The 21,513-nt window shown below is 46.5% G+C and overlaps 1 protein-coding gene and 1 long non-coding RNA gene across 6 annotated transcripts in view; one reads left to right on the forward strand and one right to left on the reverse strand.

Moving 5' to 3' along the window:
* The window catches only part of LOC119969222, an 82,437-nt gene that overhangs the window by 56,886 nt on the left and 4,038 nt on the right, over positions 1-21,513 (forward strand). The window contains exon 2 of the long non-coding RNA XR_005461314.1: positions 2,396-2,525. This is a non-coding gene — a long non-coding RNA (uncharacterized LOC119969222). The remainder of the gene's footprint in view (positions 1-2,395; positions 2,526-21,513) is intronic.
* The window catches only part of scml2 (Scm polycomb group protein like 2), a 322,665-nt gene continuing 310,909 nt past the window's right edge, over positions 9,758-21,513 (reverse strand). For all 5 annotated transcript variants that reach the window (XM_038802541.1, XM_038802540.1, XM_038802539.1 and 2 more), the window contains 2 exons: positions 11,379-11,542; positions 9,758-11,244 (listed from right to left, as the gene is read on the reverse strand). In XM_038802541.1, the coding sequence (XP_038658469.1) occupies positions 11,119-11,244; positions 11,379-11,542 (290 nt within the window). In that variant the 3' untranslated portion in view covers positions 9,758-11,118. The remainder of the gene's footprint in view (positions 11,245-11,378; positions 11,543-21,513) is intronic.

Consider the following 21,513-nt stretch of genomic DNA (forward strand, 5'->3'; position numbering starts at 1 on the left):
GGGGCTGTCCAAAATGGCCGCGTCGTTACTCTCACCATGAGGTCGGGCCCCCGCACTCCGGGGTTCCCCTTTGTCCAGGGGGCACCCAACATGGCTGCCAACTGTGTGTACGCCACGTGGTTGCGCCCCTGAACTCCAGGGTCTCCCTTTGTTTAAGGACCGTCTAAAATGACTGCTTGCGGCGCCATCTTGATTCCTCGGCCTGTTCCATGTCTGCTGAGGCTTGTATCTGTCTCGCTGCCAACCCTTTCCTATCCTTCTGTCCCTTTTCTGTTGTGAGTTGCCCCCCCCCCCCATTCCTCTTTCCCTCTCTTTCCACCCCCCTGTATTCACCCCCGTTTCTACCCTGCCCCCCCCCCCTGGCCAGCCACTCTCTCTCCCCCGAGAGGTGCGCCGCGGACCCCTTTACTGCCCGTCTTCCCGTGCTAGCCCACCCTGCTAGTATGGTGGCTCCTCTCCCTGGGCTGGTCTCACTCTGTCTCTGTTCTGCCTGCCCTTCTCCGTTCCCTTTCTCGCCCCCTCACCTCTGTACCCTATCCTCGCTTCTCCCTCTGTCTTCCTACTTTAGTCTGAGAACGAGGCAGCACACAAACACAGAGTCTATACAACAGGTCTTGGTCCCGTTTCGTCCTCCACTTTCCAACTTTTTCTCTGCTGCCCTCGCCATTGCTGCGTCTGTTCCTTTTCTAGATTGTGGATCTTCACAAACTCCTCGGCCTCCACTGGTGTGCTGAAGTAATGTTCTTTTCCTTCAAAGGTTACCCAGAGTCTGGCCGGGAACAACATGCCGAACCTCACCCCGTTCTTGTAGAGCGCCGATTTCGCCTTATTGAATTCAGCCCTTTTTTCCGCGAGGTCTGCCCCAATGTCCTGATACACCCTTATTCTGTGTCCTTCCCATGAGCAAGACTTTGTTGTCGAGCCCACCTCAGGATCTTTTCCCGGTCCTGGTACCAGTGCAGCTTCGCGATGATCGCTCTCGGCTGCTCCCCAGTCTTGGGTTTTGGCCGGAGCGACCTGTGTGTCCTGTTGAGTTCTGAGGCGTTTGGGAAGCTGTCCCTCCCGACCAGGTTGCCCAGCATGTGGGCAATGTAGGCCGTTGGGTCCCTTCCCAACACCCCCTCTGGCAGACCTACAATACGGACGTTCTGTCGCCTGGGCCTGTTTTCTTGGTCCTCTACCTTTCCCCTCAGGTTCCTTTGGGCCACCACCAATCTCCACCTCGGTCTCCAGAGCCACAATCCTATCACTCTAGTCGGTTGCTGCCCTTTCCAGGTCCAGCATCGTCCTTTCCTTGGCTTCCACCTTCTTTCCCAGGCCGTCTATCGTGTGCTGGAGGGTGGCCATCGGTTCCGTCACCACCTCTTTCATCACCACCTGGAGCTCCACTTTCATTGCCTCCCTCATGGCCAGTTAATTTGTTAGGAATGTCTGCCATCCCTCTCCCGGTGTAGGGGGAGCATCACTGCCTGTTCTTGCTCCTCTGTTCGGGTCGCCAGTCGCCCCCTCTCGTTACGCCGGGGCCTCCACGTCACCTCGTGCGTTTGCTGGTCCGTGTGCTCGCTGCTCCTGCCCCTTGCAGCCGCTTCTGCCTTCTCACCGGCCCTTTGAACTACCGTTTGCCGACATCTTCCCTTCTGCTTCTTCGGTACTAGTCTTTTGGGTTTTTAGGAGTTTTGAGCCAAGAATCCTGGACAATTTGCTATTCTGGGTCTGATTGGGAGGAGAACCACCTGATGGGCGTCCCTCAGCACATCACCACCACCGGAAGTCACCTACTTAAGATTTTGAAGAAACATGCCATTGCCTTTAATGGAGAGCTGGGAAATATGAAGGAGATCGGAGTTAAGCTAAAGATTAAGGATGAAAGCCAAGCAAAATTCTTAAAGGCTAGGTCAGTGCCGTAGGCCTTTGGGTTAAAGGGCGAGGTGGAATTAGAGATTCTGTTCAAGTTGGGTGTCCTCAGACCTGTAACGTAAGTGATTAGGCCACATCCACAGTACCCACAGTGAAGAAATATATGCATGTGGTGATTGTAAGTCACTATCAATCCAGTACTGTGTGCAGAGCTGTACCTTCTGCCTTTAGTTGATAATTTATTAGCTGAGATGGGTGGAGGACAGCATTTCAGTAATGTTGACCTTGGTAAGCACATCTCCAGATAAATCCAGATTCAGATTCACAATAATATTTGACATTGTGACACACAAAGGGTTATTCAGATATAAAAGACTTTCCTTTGGCATCACATCCATACCTTCTTGGTTCCAACCTGCCATGGATCAAATTCTAAGCGGACGAGAAGGAGTCCCTGCTATTCTAAGAGTCCTTCCTGTTTATTTGATTTGTTCCTATTTTAAAAATGTTGTTTTATTATTTTGGGCTGTGACCCTAGAATCGGTGGAGTGTCTTGAAGCAGAAGATTCAAAGTTGAAACAGCCTATTGACAGTGTTTCCAGTTTTGATGTTTGGGAGAGAAGAAACCAGGCTCTTCAGCACCAGGTGGATCTTAGGAACTGGTTGTGGTAAGAGTCATTTTGATTGGTTAACTGATGTTACTCTTTCTAAACCACAGTGTGTCTTTTTTTAAAATAATATTTTATTGAGGTATTTGAAATTTTTTATAACAATAACATAAACAATGACATCAACATGGTAAAATAAACATTTCCCCCCCAGCCCAATCTTCACACACCTCAACCATACAACAATCCTCCCCCACCCCCCCTCCCCCTTGGAATTCTGCTTCTGCTGACATTTTAATTTTCCCCGAGAAAGTCGACGAACGGCTGCCACCTCCGGGAGAACCCTAACATTGACCCTCTTAAGGCAAACTTTATTTTCTCGAGACAGAGAAACCCAGCCATGTCACTAACCCAGGTCTCTGCACTCGGGGGCTTCGAGTCCCACCACATTAATAAGATCCGTCTCCGGGCTACCAGGGAGGCAAAGGCCAAGACGTTGGCCTCTTTCGCCCCCTGAACTCCCGGCTCTTCCGACACTCCAAAGATTGCTACCTCCGGACTCGGCACCACCCGTTTTTAGTACCATGGACACTGCCTTAGCAAAACCCTGCCAAAACCCTCTAAGCTTCGGATATGCCCAAAACATGTGGACATGATTTGCTGGGCTTCCCGCGCACCTATCCTCTACCCTGAAGAACTTACTCCTCCTAGCCGCTGTCATGTGTGCCTGGTGGACTACCTTAAATTGTATCAGGCTAAGCCTGGCGCATGATGAGGAGGTATTAACCCTGCTTAGGGTATCCGCCCACAGACCCGCCTCTATCTCTCCTAGCTCGTTCTCCCACTTGCCCTTAAGCTCCTTCACGGGGGTTTCCTCCGCCTCCGAAAGCTCCTGGTAAATATCCAACACCTTCCCCTCTCTCACCCAGGTACTGGAAACTACTCTATCCTGTAGCCCCCGTGGCGGCAGCAGTGGAAAGGCCGGCACCTGTTTTCTCAGGAAGTCTTGCACCTGCAAATACTTAAAACCATTCCCTGTTGGCAATTTAAATTTATCCTCCAAAGCTTTCAAGCTGGGAAAGCTCCCGTCTATAAATAGATCCCCCATCCTTCTAATTCCTGCCCTTTGCCAACTCCTGAACCTGCCATCTGGCCTACCCAATACAAACCTGTGGTTATTATAAATTGGGGTCCAAACCGATGCCCCCTCCACTCTCTTATATCTCCTCCATTGCCCCCAGATGCTCAGAGCCGCCTCTACCACCGGACTTGTGGAATATCGGGCCGGCGAGAATGGCAGAGATGCCGTTACCAGTGCTCCCAAACTGGTATCTTTACATGACGCCACCTCCCATGCTGACCCCTCCCCCACTACCCACTTCCTAATCATGGCTATATTAGCCACCCAGTAGTAATTGCAGATGTTCGGCAGCGCCAACCCACCCTCTCCCCCCCCCCCCCCCCCCCGACTGCGTTCCAACAACACTTTCTTCACTCGCCCACACAAAGCCCAAAATAATGTTATTCACCGGCTTGAAAAAGGTCTTAGGGATGAAGATGGGGAGGCACTGAAAGACAAACAGAAATCTGGAGAGGACCGTCATTTTCACGGTCTGTACCCTCCCCGCCAGTGATAGCGGGAGCATGTCCCATCTCTTAAAATCCCCTTCCATTTGTTCTACCAACCGGGATAGGTTAACTTGTTCTGTGCCTCCCATTCCCGGGCCGCCTGGATTCCCAGATATCGAAAGCTCTTCCTTACCATTCTAAGCGGCAGCTCTCCCAGTCTCTTCTCCTCTCCTCTTGCCTGGATCGCAAACATCTCGCTTTTCCCCCAACTTCAATTTACACCCCAAAAAATTGCCAAATTCCCACAAGATTCACATTACTTCCCCATCCCCTCCAACGGGTCCGAAATGTACAAGAGCAGGTCATCTGTGTAGAGCGAGACCCGTTTCTCCATGCCCCCCCCCCCCCCCCCCGAACCAGCCCTTTCCAGTTCCCAGAGACTCTTAACGCCATGGCCAGTAGCTCTATGGCCAGAGCAAACAGTAAAGGGGGGAGGGGGCACTCTTGCCTCGTCCCTCGGTGTAGTTTAAAATACCCTGACCTCAGCCGGTTTGTACACACACTCGCTACTGGTGCCTGATAGAGCAACCACACCCAGTCAATAAAGCCCTCAGCAAACCCAAACCTTCCCAGCGCCTAACCACAGTGCGTCTTAACTCGTATACAGTGGACAAATGACTGAGACTCAGTTTATAAAACAGAACAATATTTATTCACGCGCACACAATGGTTATGGTTATTCAATCACACACTCCTAATCATGGTTACACTATACACCAATAGTTCCAAGATCATAACTTAATTTGGCAGTGACTGACAAGTACGAGGCAGATACGGGCCTGCTATCTGTAGTTCCGGTCTTGTAGTCCTCTGTTAGTTGGTTATCAATCTGGTTCTCTTCTGGCTCTGGCCTTCCTTCTGTTGGTAGCGTGATGGTCTCCTTCGTCGGCTGGTGGAAGTCACCGTTTTTGTTACTGCTGCTCCAGAGAAAGAATGAGCCCACGCTGTTTGAATTTTGTGACTCTTTTGGTGGGCGGTCTCTGGGCCATTTGTCAATCAATTGATCAGGGCTCGATCAGCCTGATCGATAAAGTCCAATCAGGGGCTACCACATCAATTTTAGGGTGGGCACTCAGTGACCACACTTGAAGGTGTCGAAACATGGGGCTCTTCCAAATAAGTAAGTTAGGTGCCGTTGGGTCTGGTAAACAATTGTGATCAACAAGACAGCTCTATTGATCCTGTTGGTGGCCTGGAGATAGCCCTTTACTGATGTTATTCGCATCAAGCTTTGTAATTGTTTGAAGTCTGCAAAGCCTTTTCCTGTAGCTTTAGTCGATCTGCCTGCAGCCTGCTTGTCCATACCCTTGACCACTTTTTTCAGCATCCCTTTTAGGTGGCCATTTTAGGTGGCCACACTGGTGGGTTGGCAGGGACAGTGTCCTGCCTGACAATGGTCAGTGATTGGTTCCTGCGTGATGCTTTCTGAGAGAACTGGGCAGAAGTGCCGAGACCGTGGAAGTGAAAGGAATGCTTTCTCTCTCTTCTGCTTGAAGTGAAAGATCTGCTCTACTATTCTGAAAGCAGAGTGTCTGGCATATCCTTTGCTGTAAACCTGAAATGATACGGAGTCTGCAGAGAAGGTAGACAACCTTGCCAGAGAGAACCATCGCAAGTCTAGAAGTGCCAAAATGAAAGCCTGAACTTCAGATATTGATTGGAAGTCATCCCCGTGCATCAAAGATCCTTATCCTTTAATTTTTATTTTTCCCATTTCCACCACCCTTTCCCCTCTGTGTTGTTTGAGAGTTAGTGTATGTGTGTGTGTGCATGCATGCGCGCGCGTGTGTATATAGGGAGTGGGGTGAGTTAGGGAGTGGGGTGAGTTAGGAAGGGGGGTGAGTTAGGAAGGGAGGTTTGGGAAACTGGAAGTAGATAGTCAATTACATTTTCTGTCCTGTAATTAGAATACACTACATAATATAAGGTTACTTGTGTTGTAAAGTTACACACCTGGCGACTGTAGTTTATTAGACTCAACCAAGGACCTAGAGCGTTTTAAATAAAATCTCATTTTACCTGCGTTGCGACACCGGGTCAAGTGAGACTGGAATTGACCACACACTAGCCCAGGGTGTCGTATCACTACTTAGGTAATATCTTAGTTACTGGAAAGAATGAAGAACAGGATCTTCAAAATTTAGATGCAACACTTCAGAGACTACAAGATTACAGACTAAGAGTACAGAAGGAAAAATGTGAATTCTTCAAATTTTCTATTAAATATCTGGGACACGGCATAGATGCAAAGGGACTGCACAATCACCTTCAAAAGTAAACGTCATAACTGAGGCACCGGCACTTTGGGACATAAATTAATGTTGTTAGTTTTGGCTGATGAAACTATTATGGAAGGTTTGTCCCAAATCTAGCAACTATTCTCAAACCTTTACACAACTTAATTTTGTCAAAACAGGAAATGGGAGGATCAGTGCAAGATGGCCTTCGTACAAGCTAAAGAGGCACTACTAAATTCAGAATCCTGGCACACTTTGATCCAACATTACTATTGTAACTGGCTTGTGACACATCACCATATGGGGTGGGAGCAGTGGTTTCCCACATAATGCCCAATAGTGAAGAGATCCTTGAACAAATGAATGATACACAGTTAGAGAAAAAAAGTTCTATGCATCATTTTCAGAATTAAATGTTTTTACCAATACCCATATGGATGAAAATTTACTTTGCTAACAGATCATTGACCAGTGACGACAATTCTCAGGCAACACACTGATATTCCATCTCTAGCAGCGAGCTGGATGCAGAGATGAATCTTGCTGTTGTTAGCACATACATACATTATAAAATATGAAATTCCCATGGGAACGTTGATGGACTCTCTAGAATCTAGATTATCTTTACCAAATGAGTCGTCAGTGAAGAGTTCAAGTGGTAATATTTTCTCTTTCAAAGTCGATAACTGTGGGACAAGTTAATAAGTATACCAGAAATAACCCACTGCTGTCAGAGGTTATAGACATGGTACTACAAGGCAAGACAGCGGGAACAAACCCGGAGTTAAAGCCATATATTACCCAAAGATTCAACTATATGTATGGCTGTTTGTCTCCTCTGGGGAATGAGGGCCTTCATTCCACCATTGTTAAGGGAACATGTCTTCAGCTAACTTCATGAAGGTCGTTGTGGGATAGTAAGGGTGAAGGAGATAACCAGACTATGTTTGGTGGCCAGGGCTCACTACAGAAATTGAGGAGAAAGCAGGTATGTGTTCGGCTTCTGCAAAGGTTCAAAACCTGCCACCACTAGTGTCAAAAGGGCCATGGCAAAGTGTTCATATAAATTGTGCCGGACCATTCGAAGGACAGATGCTTTTCAAGGAGGTAGATGCACACTTGAAATGGCCTGAAGTCGTCATTAAGAAGGCTATGACTTCTTGGAGAACAATAGAAAGACCGGGTGAGATTTTTGCAAGATTCGGTTACCCTGAACAACCTGTTAGCAGCAATGGGCCACAGTTCATTCTATAAGAATTCACAAATTGTCTAAAGGAGAACAGAATCCAACACATCTGATCCACCCCTGATCATCCTGGCACAAATGGGCTGGCTGAAAGGTTTGTTCAGACAACGAAGCATTCATTGAAGGTAACCTGTGAGCAAGGATCATTGTCAAAACTAAGCCAATTCCTAATGATATGCAACACATTCAACAAGCCAAACTTTCCGGGATCACTCATGGTTAAAACATCAGGTACGCACAGCTTCTGATCTGCTGAAGCCGCTTAACAAAAATTGCTGAGAGGAAGCAGTAAAGTCAGGTTTTGCGACGCGAGAACAGGGCTAAATGTTCTGTTTTTCAGAAAGGTAAAGTATTGGAACTATACCACCAGTGAGAAGTGGATACCTACCATCGTTTTAGCACAGACAGGACCAATCTCTGATAATATTCAACATCAGAATGATGTCGAGAAGACACACTGATCAATTTTTAGCAATTAGAAATAGTTTGCCAGTGTCAACTGAAAATCAACAACAAACTGTACCAAGTGAAGACTAGACATTCCCGAGAGCCTGGCAATACCAGAATCAACCGTGGGAAACAGTAACCCAGTTGAGGACACCAACACTGGTCAAGCTTCGAACACAATGTTGACTCCGATTGAGACACCTGTGGACAACATCCAAACTACACCAAAAAGTGGTATTCTCCATTGCCCGCACTGAAATCGTGTTCGGCGATCAGGCGGAGAATCGGGGCCAGCGGCAGTTTCACGCTAGCCAGCCATGCTCTGTCCCCTTGGAAATGGCAGGATCACGTCATACGCCATTGCAAGGGCGTTGGCACGTCATCGGTCGGCCCTCCAGCGATGCTCCGAGTTCCCGATGGCACGGGACACGTGTGGTCTCAGCCGTGTGGGAACCTGGTGTGGCGGCTGTGGACTGTGTCCAGCATTGCCACACTCGGCTGGGATCCATGCCGCTGGTTGGGGGGGGGGGGGGGTGGTCTTCCCTGACAGGTCAGGTCCATGCACACCGCTGCAGTTGTACGGTGGGCATGTCCGCCGCCGACCCAGCCATTCTCCGCTTGTTTTCGGTGCAGGCTCAAAGTGATGAATTGCATACTTCTGCTCCTAATTCTTAGCACAATGTCTCAAATTACTATTCTCCATCTTTTTCCATGATTTACTTCATTGTCCACCATCATCCTTGAATAGATGTGCTGGGTTTAGAGATTTTATACTATCAGTTGGTTGTGTGACCATTTAGTGCTGTCTATAAGTCAGGGCTTTGGGTGTTTAGCACAATGATGGAGTCACTTATTTTGGGATCAGCAAATATGATTTTGGAGAACCACCTCCATTTTCCTCCTCGGAACCTTTATCCCCGAACTTGCCTCCAGGTTTGGCCATTTGGCAGTACAGTGGTTAGCACAGTTGCTTCACAGCTCTAGGGTCCCAGGTTTGATTCCCGGCTTAGGTCACTGTCTGTGCGAAGTCTGCATGTTCTCCCCGTGTCTGCGAGAATTCCCTCCGGGTGCTCTGGTTACCTCCCACAGTCCAAAGATATGCAGGTTAGGTCGATTGGCCATGCTAAATTGCCCTTAGTGTCCAAAAAGGTTGGGTGGGGTTACTGGAATAGGATGGAGGTGTGGGCTTGGCAGGGTGCGCTTTCCAAGGGCCAGTGCAGATTCAATGGGCCAAATGGCCTCCTTTTGCACTGTAAATTCTATAATTTCTTTTGATTAACATGTCATTTATGAAATACATTCAAACTATTACTGGCCAGGTTTGCACAGTTCTTTGATTGACCTTTGGACCAGGTAGGTCAGCATTTCCCAGTTGCCTTTCTGGGCAAACCTTGTGTTTGATTTCCCCAACCAAATCTAACTGTGCTCTGGTTAAGCGGATTTATGAAGAAGCTTCACCTAGTGCTACTCCTGGCACATTCCTTTATGTTCCCCATTGAAGCAAGGTTGGTCTCCAAACTTGATAGTGACAGGGAATGAGTCATTGTCCAGGGCACAAAGTTAGAGATGTAATTGTATATAATACTGCCGCTGTTGAATCAGTTGTCAGTTTAATAGATATCCAGTTTCAGACAGCTGGATATTTCCTTAATCTGTCACCTTCAGCATAGCACTCATGCTATACTATTTGTCAGATGTGTTAATTGCCCAGGGTAGTAATACACAAGACTGAAAACAGACCAAGATCATTTATTTCTTGCCAAGATTCTGTATTAGGTACAGTGCTTTGACTATTGCTCATTATATTAGAATTGCAATAGAGAAATGTGCAGTTAACACCAGGAATGGGACTGTTCAGAAACACTGATGTGACGATGGTATTTAAATTAGAACACAAATACACTTGGAAGTATCATACACAAGTTTATATAACAACAAAATGTTTATTAACCATTATGCATAAAAGTATTTTTTCCATAAGTTTGTAATTACCTATGCAAAAAATATTGTTTTCTTACTAAAAGGGAGTTACCTTGTATAAAAAGGTAACCAGCAACAAAATAAAAATTTCTACTTTCACAGACTACATACTTGTGTAAAATAGTCATTTCTTTCGATTAACATATCATTTATGAAATACATTCAAACTGTTACTGGCTAAGAGCTATTACATTCTTGTCCCTGATTTAATTTTTCTTCACAGGCACAGATAGTAACACAGTTTACTATCAGTATGTTAGGTCTCACAGTGTAAAAAACATGGCTGGTTGACATCATCAGTCAACAAATTACAAAAAAATAAAATTAAGGGTAAGAACGTAGCGTACATGTACAAACAGTAAAGGTATTTTAAGATAACCTGCCAAATCATTGTGCTGGTCTAGTTTTCAATTACTGCATAACAGTGTAAACCACTGCCTGATCCCTTCAAGGGTGACAGTATTAGCCTGGGTTGATCATATGACAAAAATCATACGTACAAGATTGATTGCTCCACTGGAGCATAGGAAGAGCCAGGTAAGAATAGTCACAGGGTTCGCTGAGGCAAGAATACCTGTTCACTCAAAAATCCTTCTAGTAATCTAGAAGCTTTGCATAAACATTTTAGTACAGTAAAATCCTGATGCAGATATCCTTTGGATTTTAGCTATTTTGGTACCAGGAGACTAAAAGCAGTTATGGATTAACAGAAACCTGCAAATAGAACATGGCAACATTACTGCATTTTAACACCAGAAAAAAAATGTAAGGCATGTATCCTGTGTCTAACAGCAGACTCAATTGTGTCAAAAGAATTACAAAAGCATGTACAGAAACACCACTAATGCATAATATTCAGTATTTCTGCACCCTTGATATTTGAAATGAAAAGTACACACATCCTTTGACACTGATTAAAATACAGACCCATTTCAAATACTACATTGCAGGATGAAACTGTACATTTTTATTGGTTTAAAAGTCATATTAAATAGCAGTACAGCCGCTCCTCTTTAAGAGAAATCCTAAAATGATTTCACATAACAGAAGATTTCAGTGGCTTTCAGGATCCAAATTTCCATCAGGTTGATGAAAGAGAAAAAGTTATCTTCTGTTAGTATTTTCCATGCTTCAATCTCTCAATGTGATAACAAAGCTTCAACGCTGGGCCCAACTTCAGCCCCATGTATTTCATTATCATGTCACTTCGAAGTAAAAGTAATGCCTTCCCATCAATTTCCTGCAATATACCATAATACACACGTTAAAGCATTAAAATATGTTTAGACAACACAGATTTTAGCCCAAACGCAAGGCTGACAAACATGTGGGTTTCAAAAAAAGAGTGCCAAATAGCTCTAAAAAAATACTTACATGTTTTCTGAAGAGATCTGCATGCGGTGCTAAAGCCTGGGGATCTGCTTCCCTAACAAACTTCATAACTTCTTCAATAGACCAAGTGGAAGGATCTTTGCTACTAGTTCTTGGGGATTCGCGTTCTGTCGAATGAAGGTCAGGTCCAGTAGTAGAACTTGCAGCTACATCAAAAAAAGTTCAATATGAACACAAGCTTAAACATTAATTTTTACTCTCGGCAAAATTCAATCCACTTGTTTTTGGGTCAGAAAAAAATCACCTGGGATGCTTTTGTGACCCTTTAGGATAACAATATGTAAAATTTATTTTAAACTTCAAAAAACATTTAATTTCTGAAGCGCAGCTGCAGTCACTGACCATATTCCACTGATTTCTGGTTCACCAAGCACTTTACAATGAAGTACGATGGCAAAAGAGTCAACATAGTATTCAATTACTTCATTAAAATGTTACTTCAGAAATATGCTATCCTTCTAGTACTTTAGCTTTGTGAAACGAAAAATTTGAAAGTGCTACTCTATTTTCTACAAGTCAGCTCCAAATCTAGAATAGAAGCTGCAAGTATTGAATGCATCATCTAATGTGCTGGTTTAAAAAAACATCAAAATCCAAAGAACACATTCACATTACAATTTCACATTAAAATGTTATTTGAACCAGATATATTAAATCATCCCAAATTTTGAATGACTGCTAGATTAAAAATAATGAAGTTGAACTAAAATTCTTATTGCAGTTGCTAATATTCTTTTCTAAGCCTTCACTTCTCCAATCTTCTCTAGATATTGGGAGAAGGGGGGGGTGGCACAGAGTGCCAGAGGATTGGAGTGGCACATGTGGCAGCAGGGTAGCATGGTGGTTAGCATAAATGCTTCACAGCTCCAGGGTCCCAGGTTCGATTCCCGGCTGGGTCACTGTCTGTGTGGAGTCTGCACGTCCTCCCCCTGTGTGCGTGGGTTTCCTCCGGGTGCTCCGGTTTCCTCCCACAGTCCAAAGATGTGCGGGTTAGGTGGATTGGCCATGCTAAATTGCCCGTAGTGTCCTAATAAAAGTAAGGTTAAGGGGGGGGGGGGGGGTTGTTGGGTTACGGGTATAGGGTGGATACGTGGGTTTGAGTAGGGTGATCATGGCTCGGCACAACATTGAGGGCTGAAGGGCCTGTTCTGTGCTGTACTGTTCTATGTGACACCCTTTTCAAAGAAAGGAGCAGGGCATTCATAGTAAATACAAGTCAATCAAATGAACATCAGTGGTGGGCAAGACTGTAGATACAATAATCAGAAAAAAATTGAACAATCACTTGGTAAATTAAGGATTTGTATGAGGCATATTGTGCCTGACCAATTTAACTGTTTGAAGTAGGAACAGAAGATTGAAGAAAAAAAGGCAATTGATGTTATCTATATGGATTTTAAGAAAGCACTTCACAAAGTGCCACAAAAATGGCTGGTTAAAAAAAAAACTACTGAAGTTTGCACTACAGCAACTCACCAAGGCTCTTTCCAAACCCACGACCTCTATCACCTAGAAGGACAAGGGCAACAGATGCATGTGAACACTATCACTTGCAAGTTCCCTTCCAAGCCCCAACCCATTCTGACTTGGAACTATATTGTTGTTCCTTCACTGTTGCTGGGTCAAAATCCTAAAAGTCCCTCCCTAACAGCATTGTGGTTGTGCCTACATCACATAGACTGCAGCAGTTGAAGGCAGCGGCTCGCCACCATTTTTCAGGGCAATTAGGGTAAGTAATAAAAATGCTGGCCTAGCCACTGCTACCCACATCCAGTGACAGAATAAAAAACTGTGTAATTGACTGATAAAGCCATGGTTATAAAGTATATCATACTGAAGCCTAAGCTTTCAATGGCGTTATAAGGCATCGAGTACAAAAGTCAATACAATTTACTAAACCTGTATGAAACAGTTCCTCCCCCACTTCGACTAGCGTTCCCAATTCAAAACATTTGAGGGATGTGAGGGGAGGGGGGTTTAAAGGAGGGACTAAGAGAAGGGGTCCAGAAACAGCAGGGTCAATAATATCTCTCCCAGACCCTGCCTACAGACCTTTTGATGATAATGATGTAATGAGGTTGGGGAGCAGCTGTAGCATAAAAACTAATTAGGGAAACAGCAAAAACAAAGTAATTAGGAAATGTTAACTTTCAATGACAGAAACAAAACAGCTACATAATAAGGTCATAGATTTCGAATGTATTCAGGACTGTTTGCTGAAGCAAGACGTTTTAGAATTGCAAGTCATACTTCGATTTAATGTGAAATAATTAGTTAATAATCTATTAGTATGGGAACACCTTGCAAATAGTGACCTCACAATTAAAGTTAACATTAGGTCTGAGAGGGAAAATTAAGAGTCATAAATCAAATTTAAGTAAGGCAAACTTAAAGCAAAGTAAAATGAACTGACCACAATAAATTGTGGTGAATTGTTAATGAGGAAATCTGATTACAGTGAAAAATATTTGAGATGGACATGTTGCAATATAAAACCAGTATATGCCCCAAGATGACAAAAGGCCCTGCTTGCTTAGTCAGCAGAAGACAATGTTATGCTAAAAGAAAAAGCTTACACAAATGCAAGGAAAAATGGAACACAAGTGGACTGGGAGAGGTATAAATAAAAGTATTGAACTGCAAAAGCAAAATATAAACAAAAATTTGCGGGACGGCATGGTGCCACAGTGGTTAGCACTGCTGCCTATGGCAGAGGACCCGGGTTCGAATTCCTGCCCTGGGTCACTGTCCATGTGGAGTCTGCACATTCTCGTGTCAGCGTGGGTTTCACCCTTACAACCCAAAGATGTGCGCTTAGGTGGATTGGTCATGCGAAATTGCCCTTGGTGTCCAAAAAGGTTGGGTGAGGTTACTGGGAGGGTGGAGGTGTGGGCTCGGTTAGGGTGCTCTTTCCAAGGGCTGGCAGACTCAATGGGCCGAATGACCTCCTTCAGCACTGTAAATACTATGACCATTTGACTGGCCCATTCAGTGGGGTTACTGGGATAGGATGGAGGTGTGGGTTTAATTAGGGTACCCTTTCCAAGGGCCGGTGCAGATTCGATGGGCCGAATGGCCCCCTTCTGCATGTAAATTCTATGATTCCTCGCTAAAAAAACACGTTGGGCAAAATGAAGGGCATGCATTGGAACAAGACGAATCACAGCAAAACATTCATCTTTATTGCCTGCACCGAGGCTGCGACAGAGGGAGACTATCCCACCTCAACAAATTGGCCTTCACCCTCCCCACCAAGTTAATGAAATTAAACGTCCAAAGTCCTGCCCAATCCCAGGCCACCTGCACCCCCAAATACCTATAATGAAACGCCGCTATGCAAAATGGCAGCTCCCCCCACTCCCAGAGGGGAGACCACAAAGTATTTTTTATTCCCTGAATTCAATTTGTACTGTGAAAATGTCCCAAATCGCTGAAGCAACCCCATTATACTCCCCACCAAAGAGCTCGGCCCAGAAATATACAGCAATAAATCATCTACATCTATGTTCCAACCCCTCCGCCTCACTATCCCCTTCTACAACCCCGCTCCTCAGCACAATAGCCAAGGTCTCTGTAGCCAGTGCAAACAGATTAATAAATCTTATTAATCAGTTCCATTTTATCCCACACCCGAACTATCTCCCTCGTCGCGACCTCCCTACGGAGCTGATCTGCCAATGTACGCCCTGCCTGCTCCTCTTACTCATGCAGCCACACTTGCCCTTTCCAACTGAAGCACTGCTTTCCCCGCGGACAACAGGACAAAGCTTGCCTGCAACTCCTTCCTCTTTGCCAGGAGACCTGGGGCCGGGCCCCCTGTGTACCTCCCAACTACCTCCAAAATCTCTTCCATCAGTCGTTGGCGTTCCTCCCTCTCCACCTTAGCCTTAAACAAGATCACCTTCCCCCTCATCACTGCTTTCAGAGCCTCCCAGACCACCAACTGTGAGACCTCCCCTGTGCAAGTAAACCCCACAGACACCTTCCTTACTTTGTAACAGAAGCTCCGGTCCGTCAATAACCCCACATCAACTCTCTATCCCAGACTCTAGGCTGCCCCCTTCCCCAAAACTACATCCATCCAATGTGGAGTGTGATCTGAGATCACAATTGCAGAGTACTCCGACCTCTTAACTCCAATCAACAGCGCCTTTCCCACCACAAAAAGAAAATCCTCGAAAACACCTTGTGCACCGGGGAAATAAACGAGAATGCTCCCCATCCCTTGGGTGTAAAAACTTCCACAGGTTGACTCCTCCCATCTCCGTCATGAGCCCAGCCAACGTCTTCGCCTCTCCTCGACTGGGTCAGCAAGTGCAGCTCGGACCTTTCCACCTTCGGTTCCAGCATTATATTCAAATTCTCCCCCCCCCTCAACTACCAGCTCGTTGGTATCCAGATCCAGGATAGGACCTAAGGCTCTCTTCACGAACCCCACATCATCCTAATTGGGGTATTATACCCTTGCCAGCGCCACCAACCTCCCCTCCAACACCTGTCCCCATGTCAGCCAGCACCTTCTCCATCTGAAACATCACGCTCTTCCCCACCAATATCGCCATTCCCGAGCCCTATCGAACCCCAAATTAAACATCTGACTCACCCAACCCTTCCTAAGCCTCACCTGATCCATCATCCTGCAGCATCACCACACCAGCATTTAATTTCTTCAAGTGCGCACAAACGCTCACTCTCTTCACTGGACCCCCCCTAACCCCCTCAAGTTCCAGGTCATTATTCTGAACCCCCCCCCTATCCATCATCACTATAACCCTGGATCCTGCCCATCTGGCCAGGCTTGCCCCCCCCCCCCCCCCCCCCAGCAAACACCTGACCTAGTATCAATCCTCTCCCCCCCAACATTCTCACCTCCCAGGTCCATCGAAACCTGCTCGACCAGGCTCCACCGACTGCGGCCCTGCCTTCCACCAGACCCCCGTTCACTAGCCAACCTTTAGTTTGTTGGTGCGATGACCTCCGCAAGAGCACCCCCCTCCTTCACACCTCTCCTCAGTAACCCGGCCCCACAGGCCCAAAAAACCATCTTACACCAAGAAACAATATAGAACCGTACTCATAAGGAAGAAAGACCAAACCCCAAAACACATGAAAACAAATCTCCACCATCCAAGAATCAGAAAATAAAACCCCAATCAAATAGAATCCCTCCCCCATAATTCTTGTCATTAATAAATACATAGTTAACCTACTTAAGACTAAGAAGTCCGACCGAACGGTAATATAAACTAAACAAAGTGTATTTGTGCAATTGTAACTTACATCTACAGTTCCTGGATGGATCAAATTCAAGAGCTCCAAAACAAGCATAAAAGATCACGGTAGTACAGTGGTTAACACAGCTGCCTCACGACGCTGGGGACCCGAGATCGCTTCCGGCTTTGGGTGACTGTGTGGAGTTTGCACTTTCTCCCCGTAACGGTGGGGTTTCCTCCGGGTGTTCCGGTTTCCTCCCACAGTCCAAAGATATGCAGGTTAGGTGGATCGATCATGCTAAATTGTCCCTTAGTGTCCAAAACGTGAGGTGAGGTTTCGGGGATAGGATGGGGGCGTGGGCCTAGGGTCCTTTAAGAGGGTTGGTGCAGACTCGATGGGCTGAATGCCTCCTTCTGCACTGTAGTGATTCTATAATTCCATAAGAAAAACACCATCCCCATTCCCCCAAACAAGTCCCAATCTCAACTCTCATCTCAGTCCCAGTCCTTCAGCCTTAACAATCACCTCCACCACCTCCACTGTCTCAAAATAAAAATCCCTCGAATTGGGGGTTACTCCCACTTCGCAGGGTACTCCACTCCAAATCCCACTCTGTGGTCATACAATGCCACCTTCACCCATGCGAAGTCCGCCCACTTTCTCGCCAGCTCAGCCGCCAGGTCTTGGTATATTCACATCTCGTCTCTGCTTCACCTAGCTCAAAACCTTCTCCTTCACGTGGAACCTGTGAAAGCAGACTATAAACACCCTTGATGGCTTATTAGCTTTAGGCTTTGGTCCGAGTGACCGATGTGCCCTGTCCAACTCATAGCAGAAGGATTCTTCCCTCTTCCCCATCAACTCCGCAAACATCTTTGCAAAGTACTCAGTCAACCGTGGGCCCTCCACCCCCTCAGCAGGTCCACAATTCTCAGATTTTGCCTGCTCGATCTGTTCTCTAGGTTCTCCACCTTAGGTCTGAGCTCTTTGTTGCTCTCCGCCACTCTCTGCAGCTCCTCACCCATCGAGGTGAACTGGTCGCTGTGTTGCGACAATGCCCCCTCCACTCCCTTCAACTTCTCTCCGTCCTGCACCTTGACCGACGTCTTCATCACTACCACCTTTACCGGGACAATCGCTTCCTTCATCCACTCTTTCGTCACAGTCATCACCTCCCTCCGAAACACCCCCATATGCTTTGCGAACAGCTTCTCTAATTACACCGACATCACCTCGTCAAAATTTCATGGTGAGGTGAGCGACCCCACCCGTCGACCCAGCCCGCCATCTTTCTTTCTGCATGACTCACAGCCGCACTTGATGGCAGACTTTCGCTCAACACCCCCACCCCCTTTCTGGGCCTTCGACGTTTCACATCATCCTTATAACTTCCCACACCAACTTATTCACAAACTATCCCTGAAATCGGGCATAAACACCAAAAACCAGAGACTCTAGCAGGAACCACCTAACATGCGACTCCACCGACATGTTGCCACCGGAAGTCCAACTGTGCTGCAATTCACTGAGGCTCCTTTGATAGCACCTTCCAAACCCCCAACCTCTACCATTCCAGGTCAGACAAGTGCAACTGACATATTGGAATACCACGACTTATAAGTTCCCCTTCAAGTCCCACACCAGCCCGATTTAGGGCAAAATCATAATTCCTCACTATCATTGGAACAACATCCTGAAACTCATTTTCTAACAGCACTGTAAGAGTACCTGCATACTCGCACTAGATGGGCTGCAACGGGTCAAAAGGCAGCTCAACCAGCACCTTCTCAAGGACAATTAGGAATGCTGGCCTTGCCAGCGATGCCTGCATCCCATAAAATAATTTTCAAAAAGTGATGAGGGAAAGATAGAAGCCATCCAGACTAAAAGGAAACAGGAGGCTTGTTAAATGAATGTTTTGTAACTGCTCTCACAGTGGAACAAGAGGGAAAAAAAACTAGCACATGGGAACCTATAACCAAGTCAAAGAGAAGAATTTGGTGGAATGATAAACTAAAGAAAAATGGGAAAAGAGAAGATAACGGGACTTCATGTAGGTTAAGCTTCAGGAGTGGACAGTTCCCACCTCATGATATAATATAATAAGAAATTCCAAATGGACCAGTCATAATTTCCCGTGGCTCATCAGATTCATAAACCTTGTCATCAGATTTGAAAATTTGTAAAAGTCATTCATTTAGGAAAAGAGTGAGAGAATAAAACAGTTAATGACAGACTTATTAGTTAGATATCAACTCTGGGGAAGTTACCGAAATCTCAGACACAGAATAATCGAGCCTTGGAATGAATCGATTAAAGAATCTGTACAGATTTGTAAAGGCCATGCCTGACAAATTTAAAGAACTTTTTGAAGATGTCACAGGCATTATAGATTGTGAAGAGTCCATGTATGACTATATGGACTTTCAGAAAACATTTGATTGGGTACAGCACAAAATTACTGAAGAAGTTAAATGTGGGTAAATGTGAGGTGCACCACAAGGAAGAGAAATTGGAATTATTTTCTCAATAACGAGCGACTTGGGAGTTGTGAATGAGCAAAGGGATTTAAGTGTTCACCTACACAAATGACCAAAACCTAATGTGCTGGTATATCCAGTCAGGAAGAGGGTACCGGGAAGGGGGAAGAGAAGAACACAACAAACTGGGGGATAGCAGGAAGGGTAAAAGGGGTGGGGGGGGGGAGACAGGTCGCACATGGCAGCAATGAACACAAAGGCACCTCAAACAGCCACTTTGGAGGGTCACAAACAAAGGGAAACCCCAGAGTGCAGGTCACCCACATAGTATACACATAGTTGGCGGCCATCTTGGCTGGACCCTGGACAAAGGGAAATCCGGAAGTGCAGGGGCTCAGCCCCATGGTGAGTCCGGTGACCGTGGCCATTTTGGATGGCTCTCTAACAAAGGGAAACCCCGGAGTGCAGGGGCGCATCCACAAGATAAGTATTGTCGATCCCGCAGGAGGGGGGGTTGGAAAGAAACCTCCCATCAGAATAGTCACCTGGGATGTTAGGGGACTGAACGGCCCAGTGAAAAGATCCAGAATCCTCGCCCACCTGAAAAGTATGAAGGCCGACATAGTCTACCTCCAAAGAAACACCTGAGGGAGAAGGACCAACTGCGGGTCAGAAATGGCTGGGTGGGACAGATGTACCATCCGTGCTACGGGCCTAGAGCTGGGGGGGTGGATACTGATCAATAAGAGGGATGGTGTTTACTGCAACAAAGACGGTTAGGAACCCAGAGAGACGGCAGGAAATCCCCAACATAGACACACACCGACTCATCATTGGTGTGTGTGGGGGGGAGGGGGGGAGAAGGAGAGACTTCAACTGCGTACAGGACCCATGGGCAGATAGATTATACCCGAAATTGCAGAAAAAAATTTAACATGGAGAAGGGACTAGACAAGTTCACAGAACAGGCGCAGTAGGCCCTTGGAGGTGTACACACCCAGGGGAGAAGGAGTTCTCCTTCTCCCAGGTATACAGGGTCTACACCAGAGTAGACTTCTTGTAGGGATAGCAGGAATGGAATACTCAGCAATCCTAATCTCCAATCATGCTCCACACTACATGGATGCGAGTTCGGAGATGGGCTGAGCCCAACAACCACCATGGAGGTTGGACATGGCCCTCCGAGTCTACAAAGCATTTTGCGAAATGATATCACAGGCCATTGGCAGGCTACAGAGAACATTCAGTGCAGAAGGAGGCCATTCAGCCCATCAAGTCTCCACCGACCCATTTAAGCCCTCCCTTCCACCCTATCCCCCTAACCCAATAACTCCTCCTAACCTTTTTGGACACTATGGGCAATTTTAGTGTGGCCAATTCACCTCACACACACGTCTTTGGACTGTGGGAGGAAACCGGAGCACCCGGAGGAAATCCAAGCTGACACGGTAAGGGAACGTGCAGAATCCGCACAGAGAGTGACCCAGCAGGGAATCGAACCTGGGACCCTGGCGCTGTCAAGCCACCCACTATGCTATCGTGGCTAGGCAGCTGGAGAGCTACGAATTGCAGCTGGTCACAGGGGACCAGACGGGCTGTCAAGGACAGGCAACTAACTTCGAACATGAAGCACTTTCGGAATGTGATAATGACCCCATCCGGGAGAGAACACCAGAAAAGGCCTTCGACAGAGTCGAGTGGAAGTACCTCCTGGCTGAAGCTACTGTACAGTGCTCCCATGGCTAGTGTACGGACTAACACCACCAGCTCTAAATACTTCCAGTTGCACAGAGGCACGATGCAGGGATGTCCGCTATCCCCGCTTCTGTTCGTCCTGGCAATCAAGCCACTGGCTATCACCCTCAGAACAGCGAAAGGCTAGTGAGGTATTCAGAAGGGGGGTGGCCGAGACACACAAAGCATAGAGTCTCACTCTATGTGGATGACCTGCTCCTCTATATCTCAAACCCCCCAAGCCAGTATGGAAGGGATCATAAAGCTCTTAAATGAGTTTGGAACCTTTTTGGTCAACAAACTCAACCTAAGCAAAAGCAAAGTCTTCCCAGTGAAACCGGAAGGGAGAGGGACAGAGCTGGAGGGACTACCTTTCCAATGAGCCCAAAACAAATTCCACCAACAGGGATCCAAATTGCCCATGACTGGACACGGATCCACAAATGGAACCTGACGAGTCTGACGGAGGAAGTAAAAAGGGACCTGGAGAGGTGGGACACACACATTCTCACTGGCAGGGAAGTTACAGATGATCAAAATGAACGTACCGCGCAGGTTCCTCTTCCCGTTCAGATCTCTCCCAATCTATATTCCCAAACCTTCTTAGCACGGTAGATAAACTATGCATGGGGGGGGGGGGGGGACACGCCAGAGGATCCAGAATAAGGTCCTACAAAGGAAAACAAGTA

This window comes from Scyliorhinus canicula, chromosome 7 (genome assembly GCF_902713615.1).
Source record: "Scyliorhinus canicula chromosome 7, sScyCan1.1, whole genome shotgun sequence".
NCBI classification, from domain to species: Eukaryota; Metazoa; Chordata; class Chondrichthyes; order Carcharhiniformes; family Scyliorhinidae; genus Scyliorhinus; species Scyliorhinus canicula.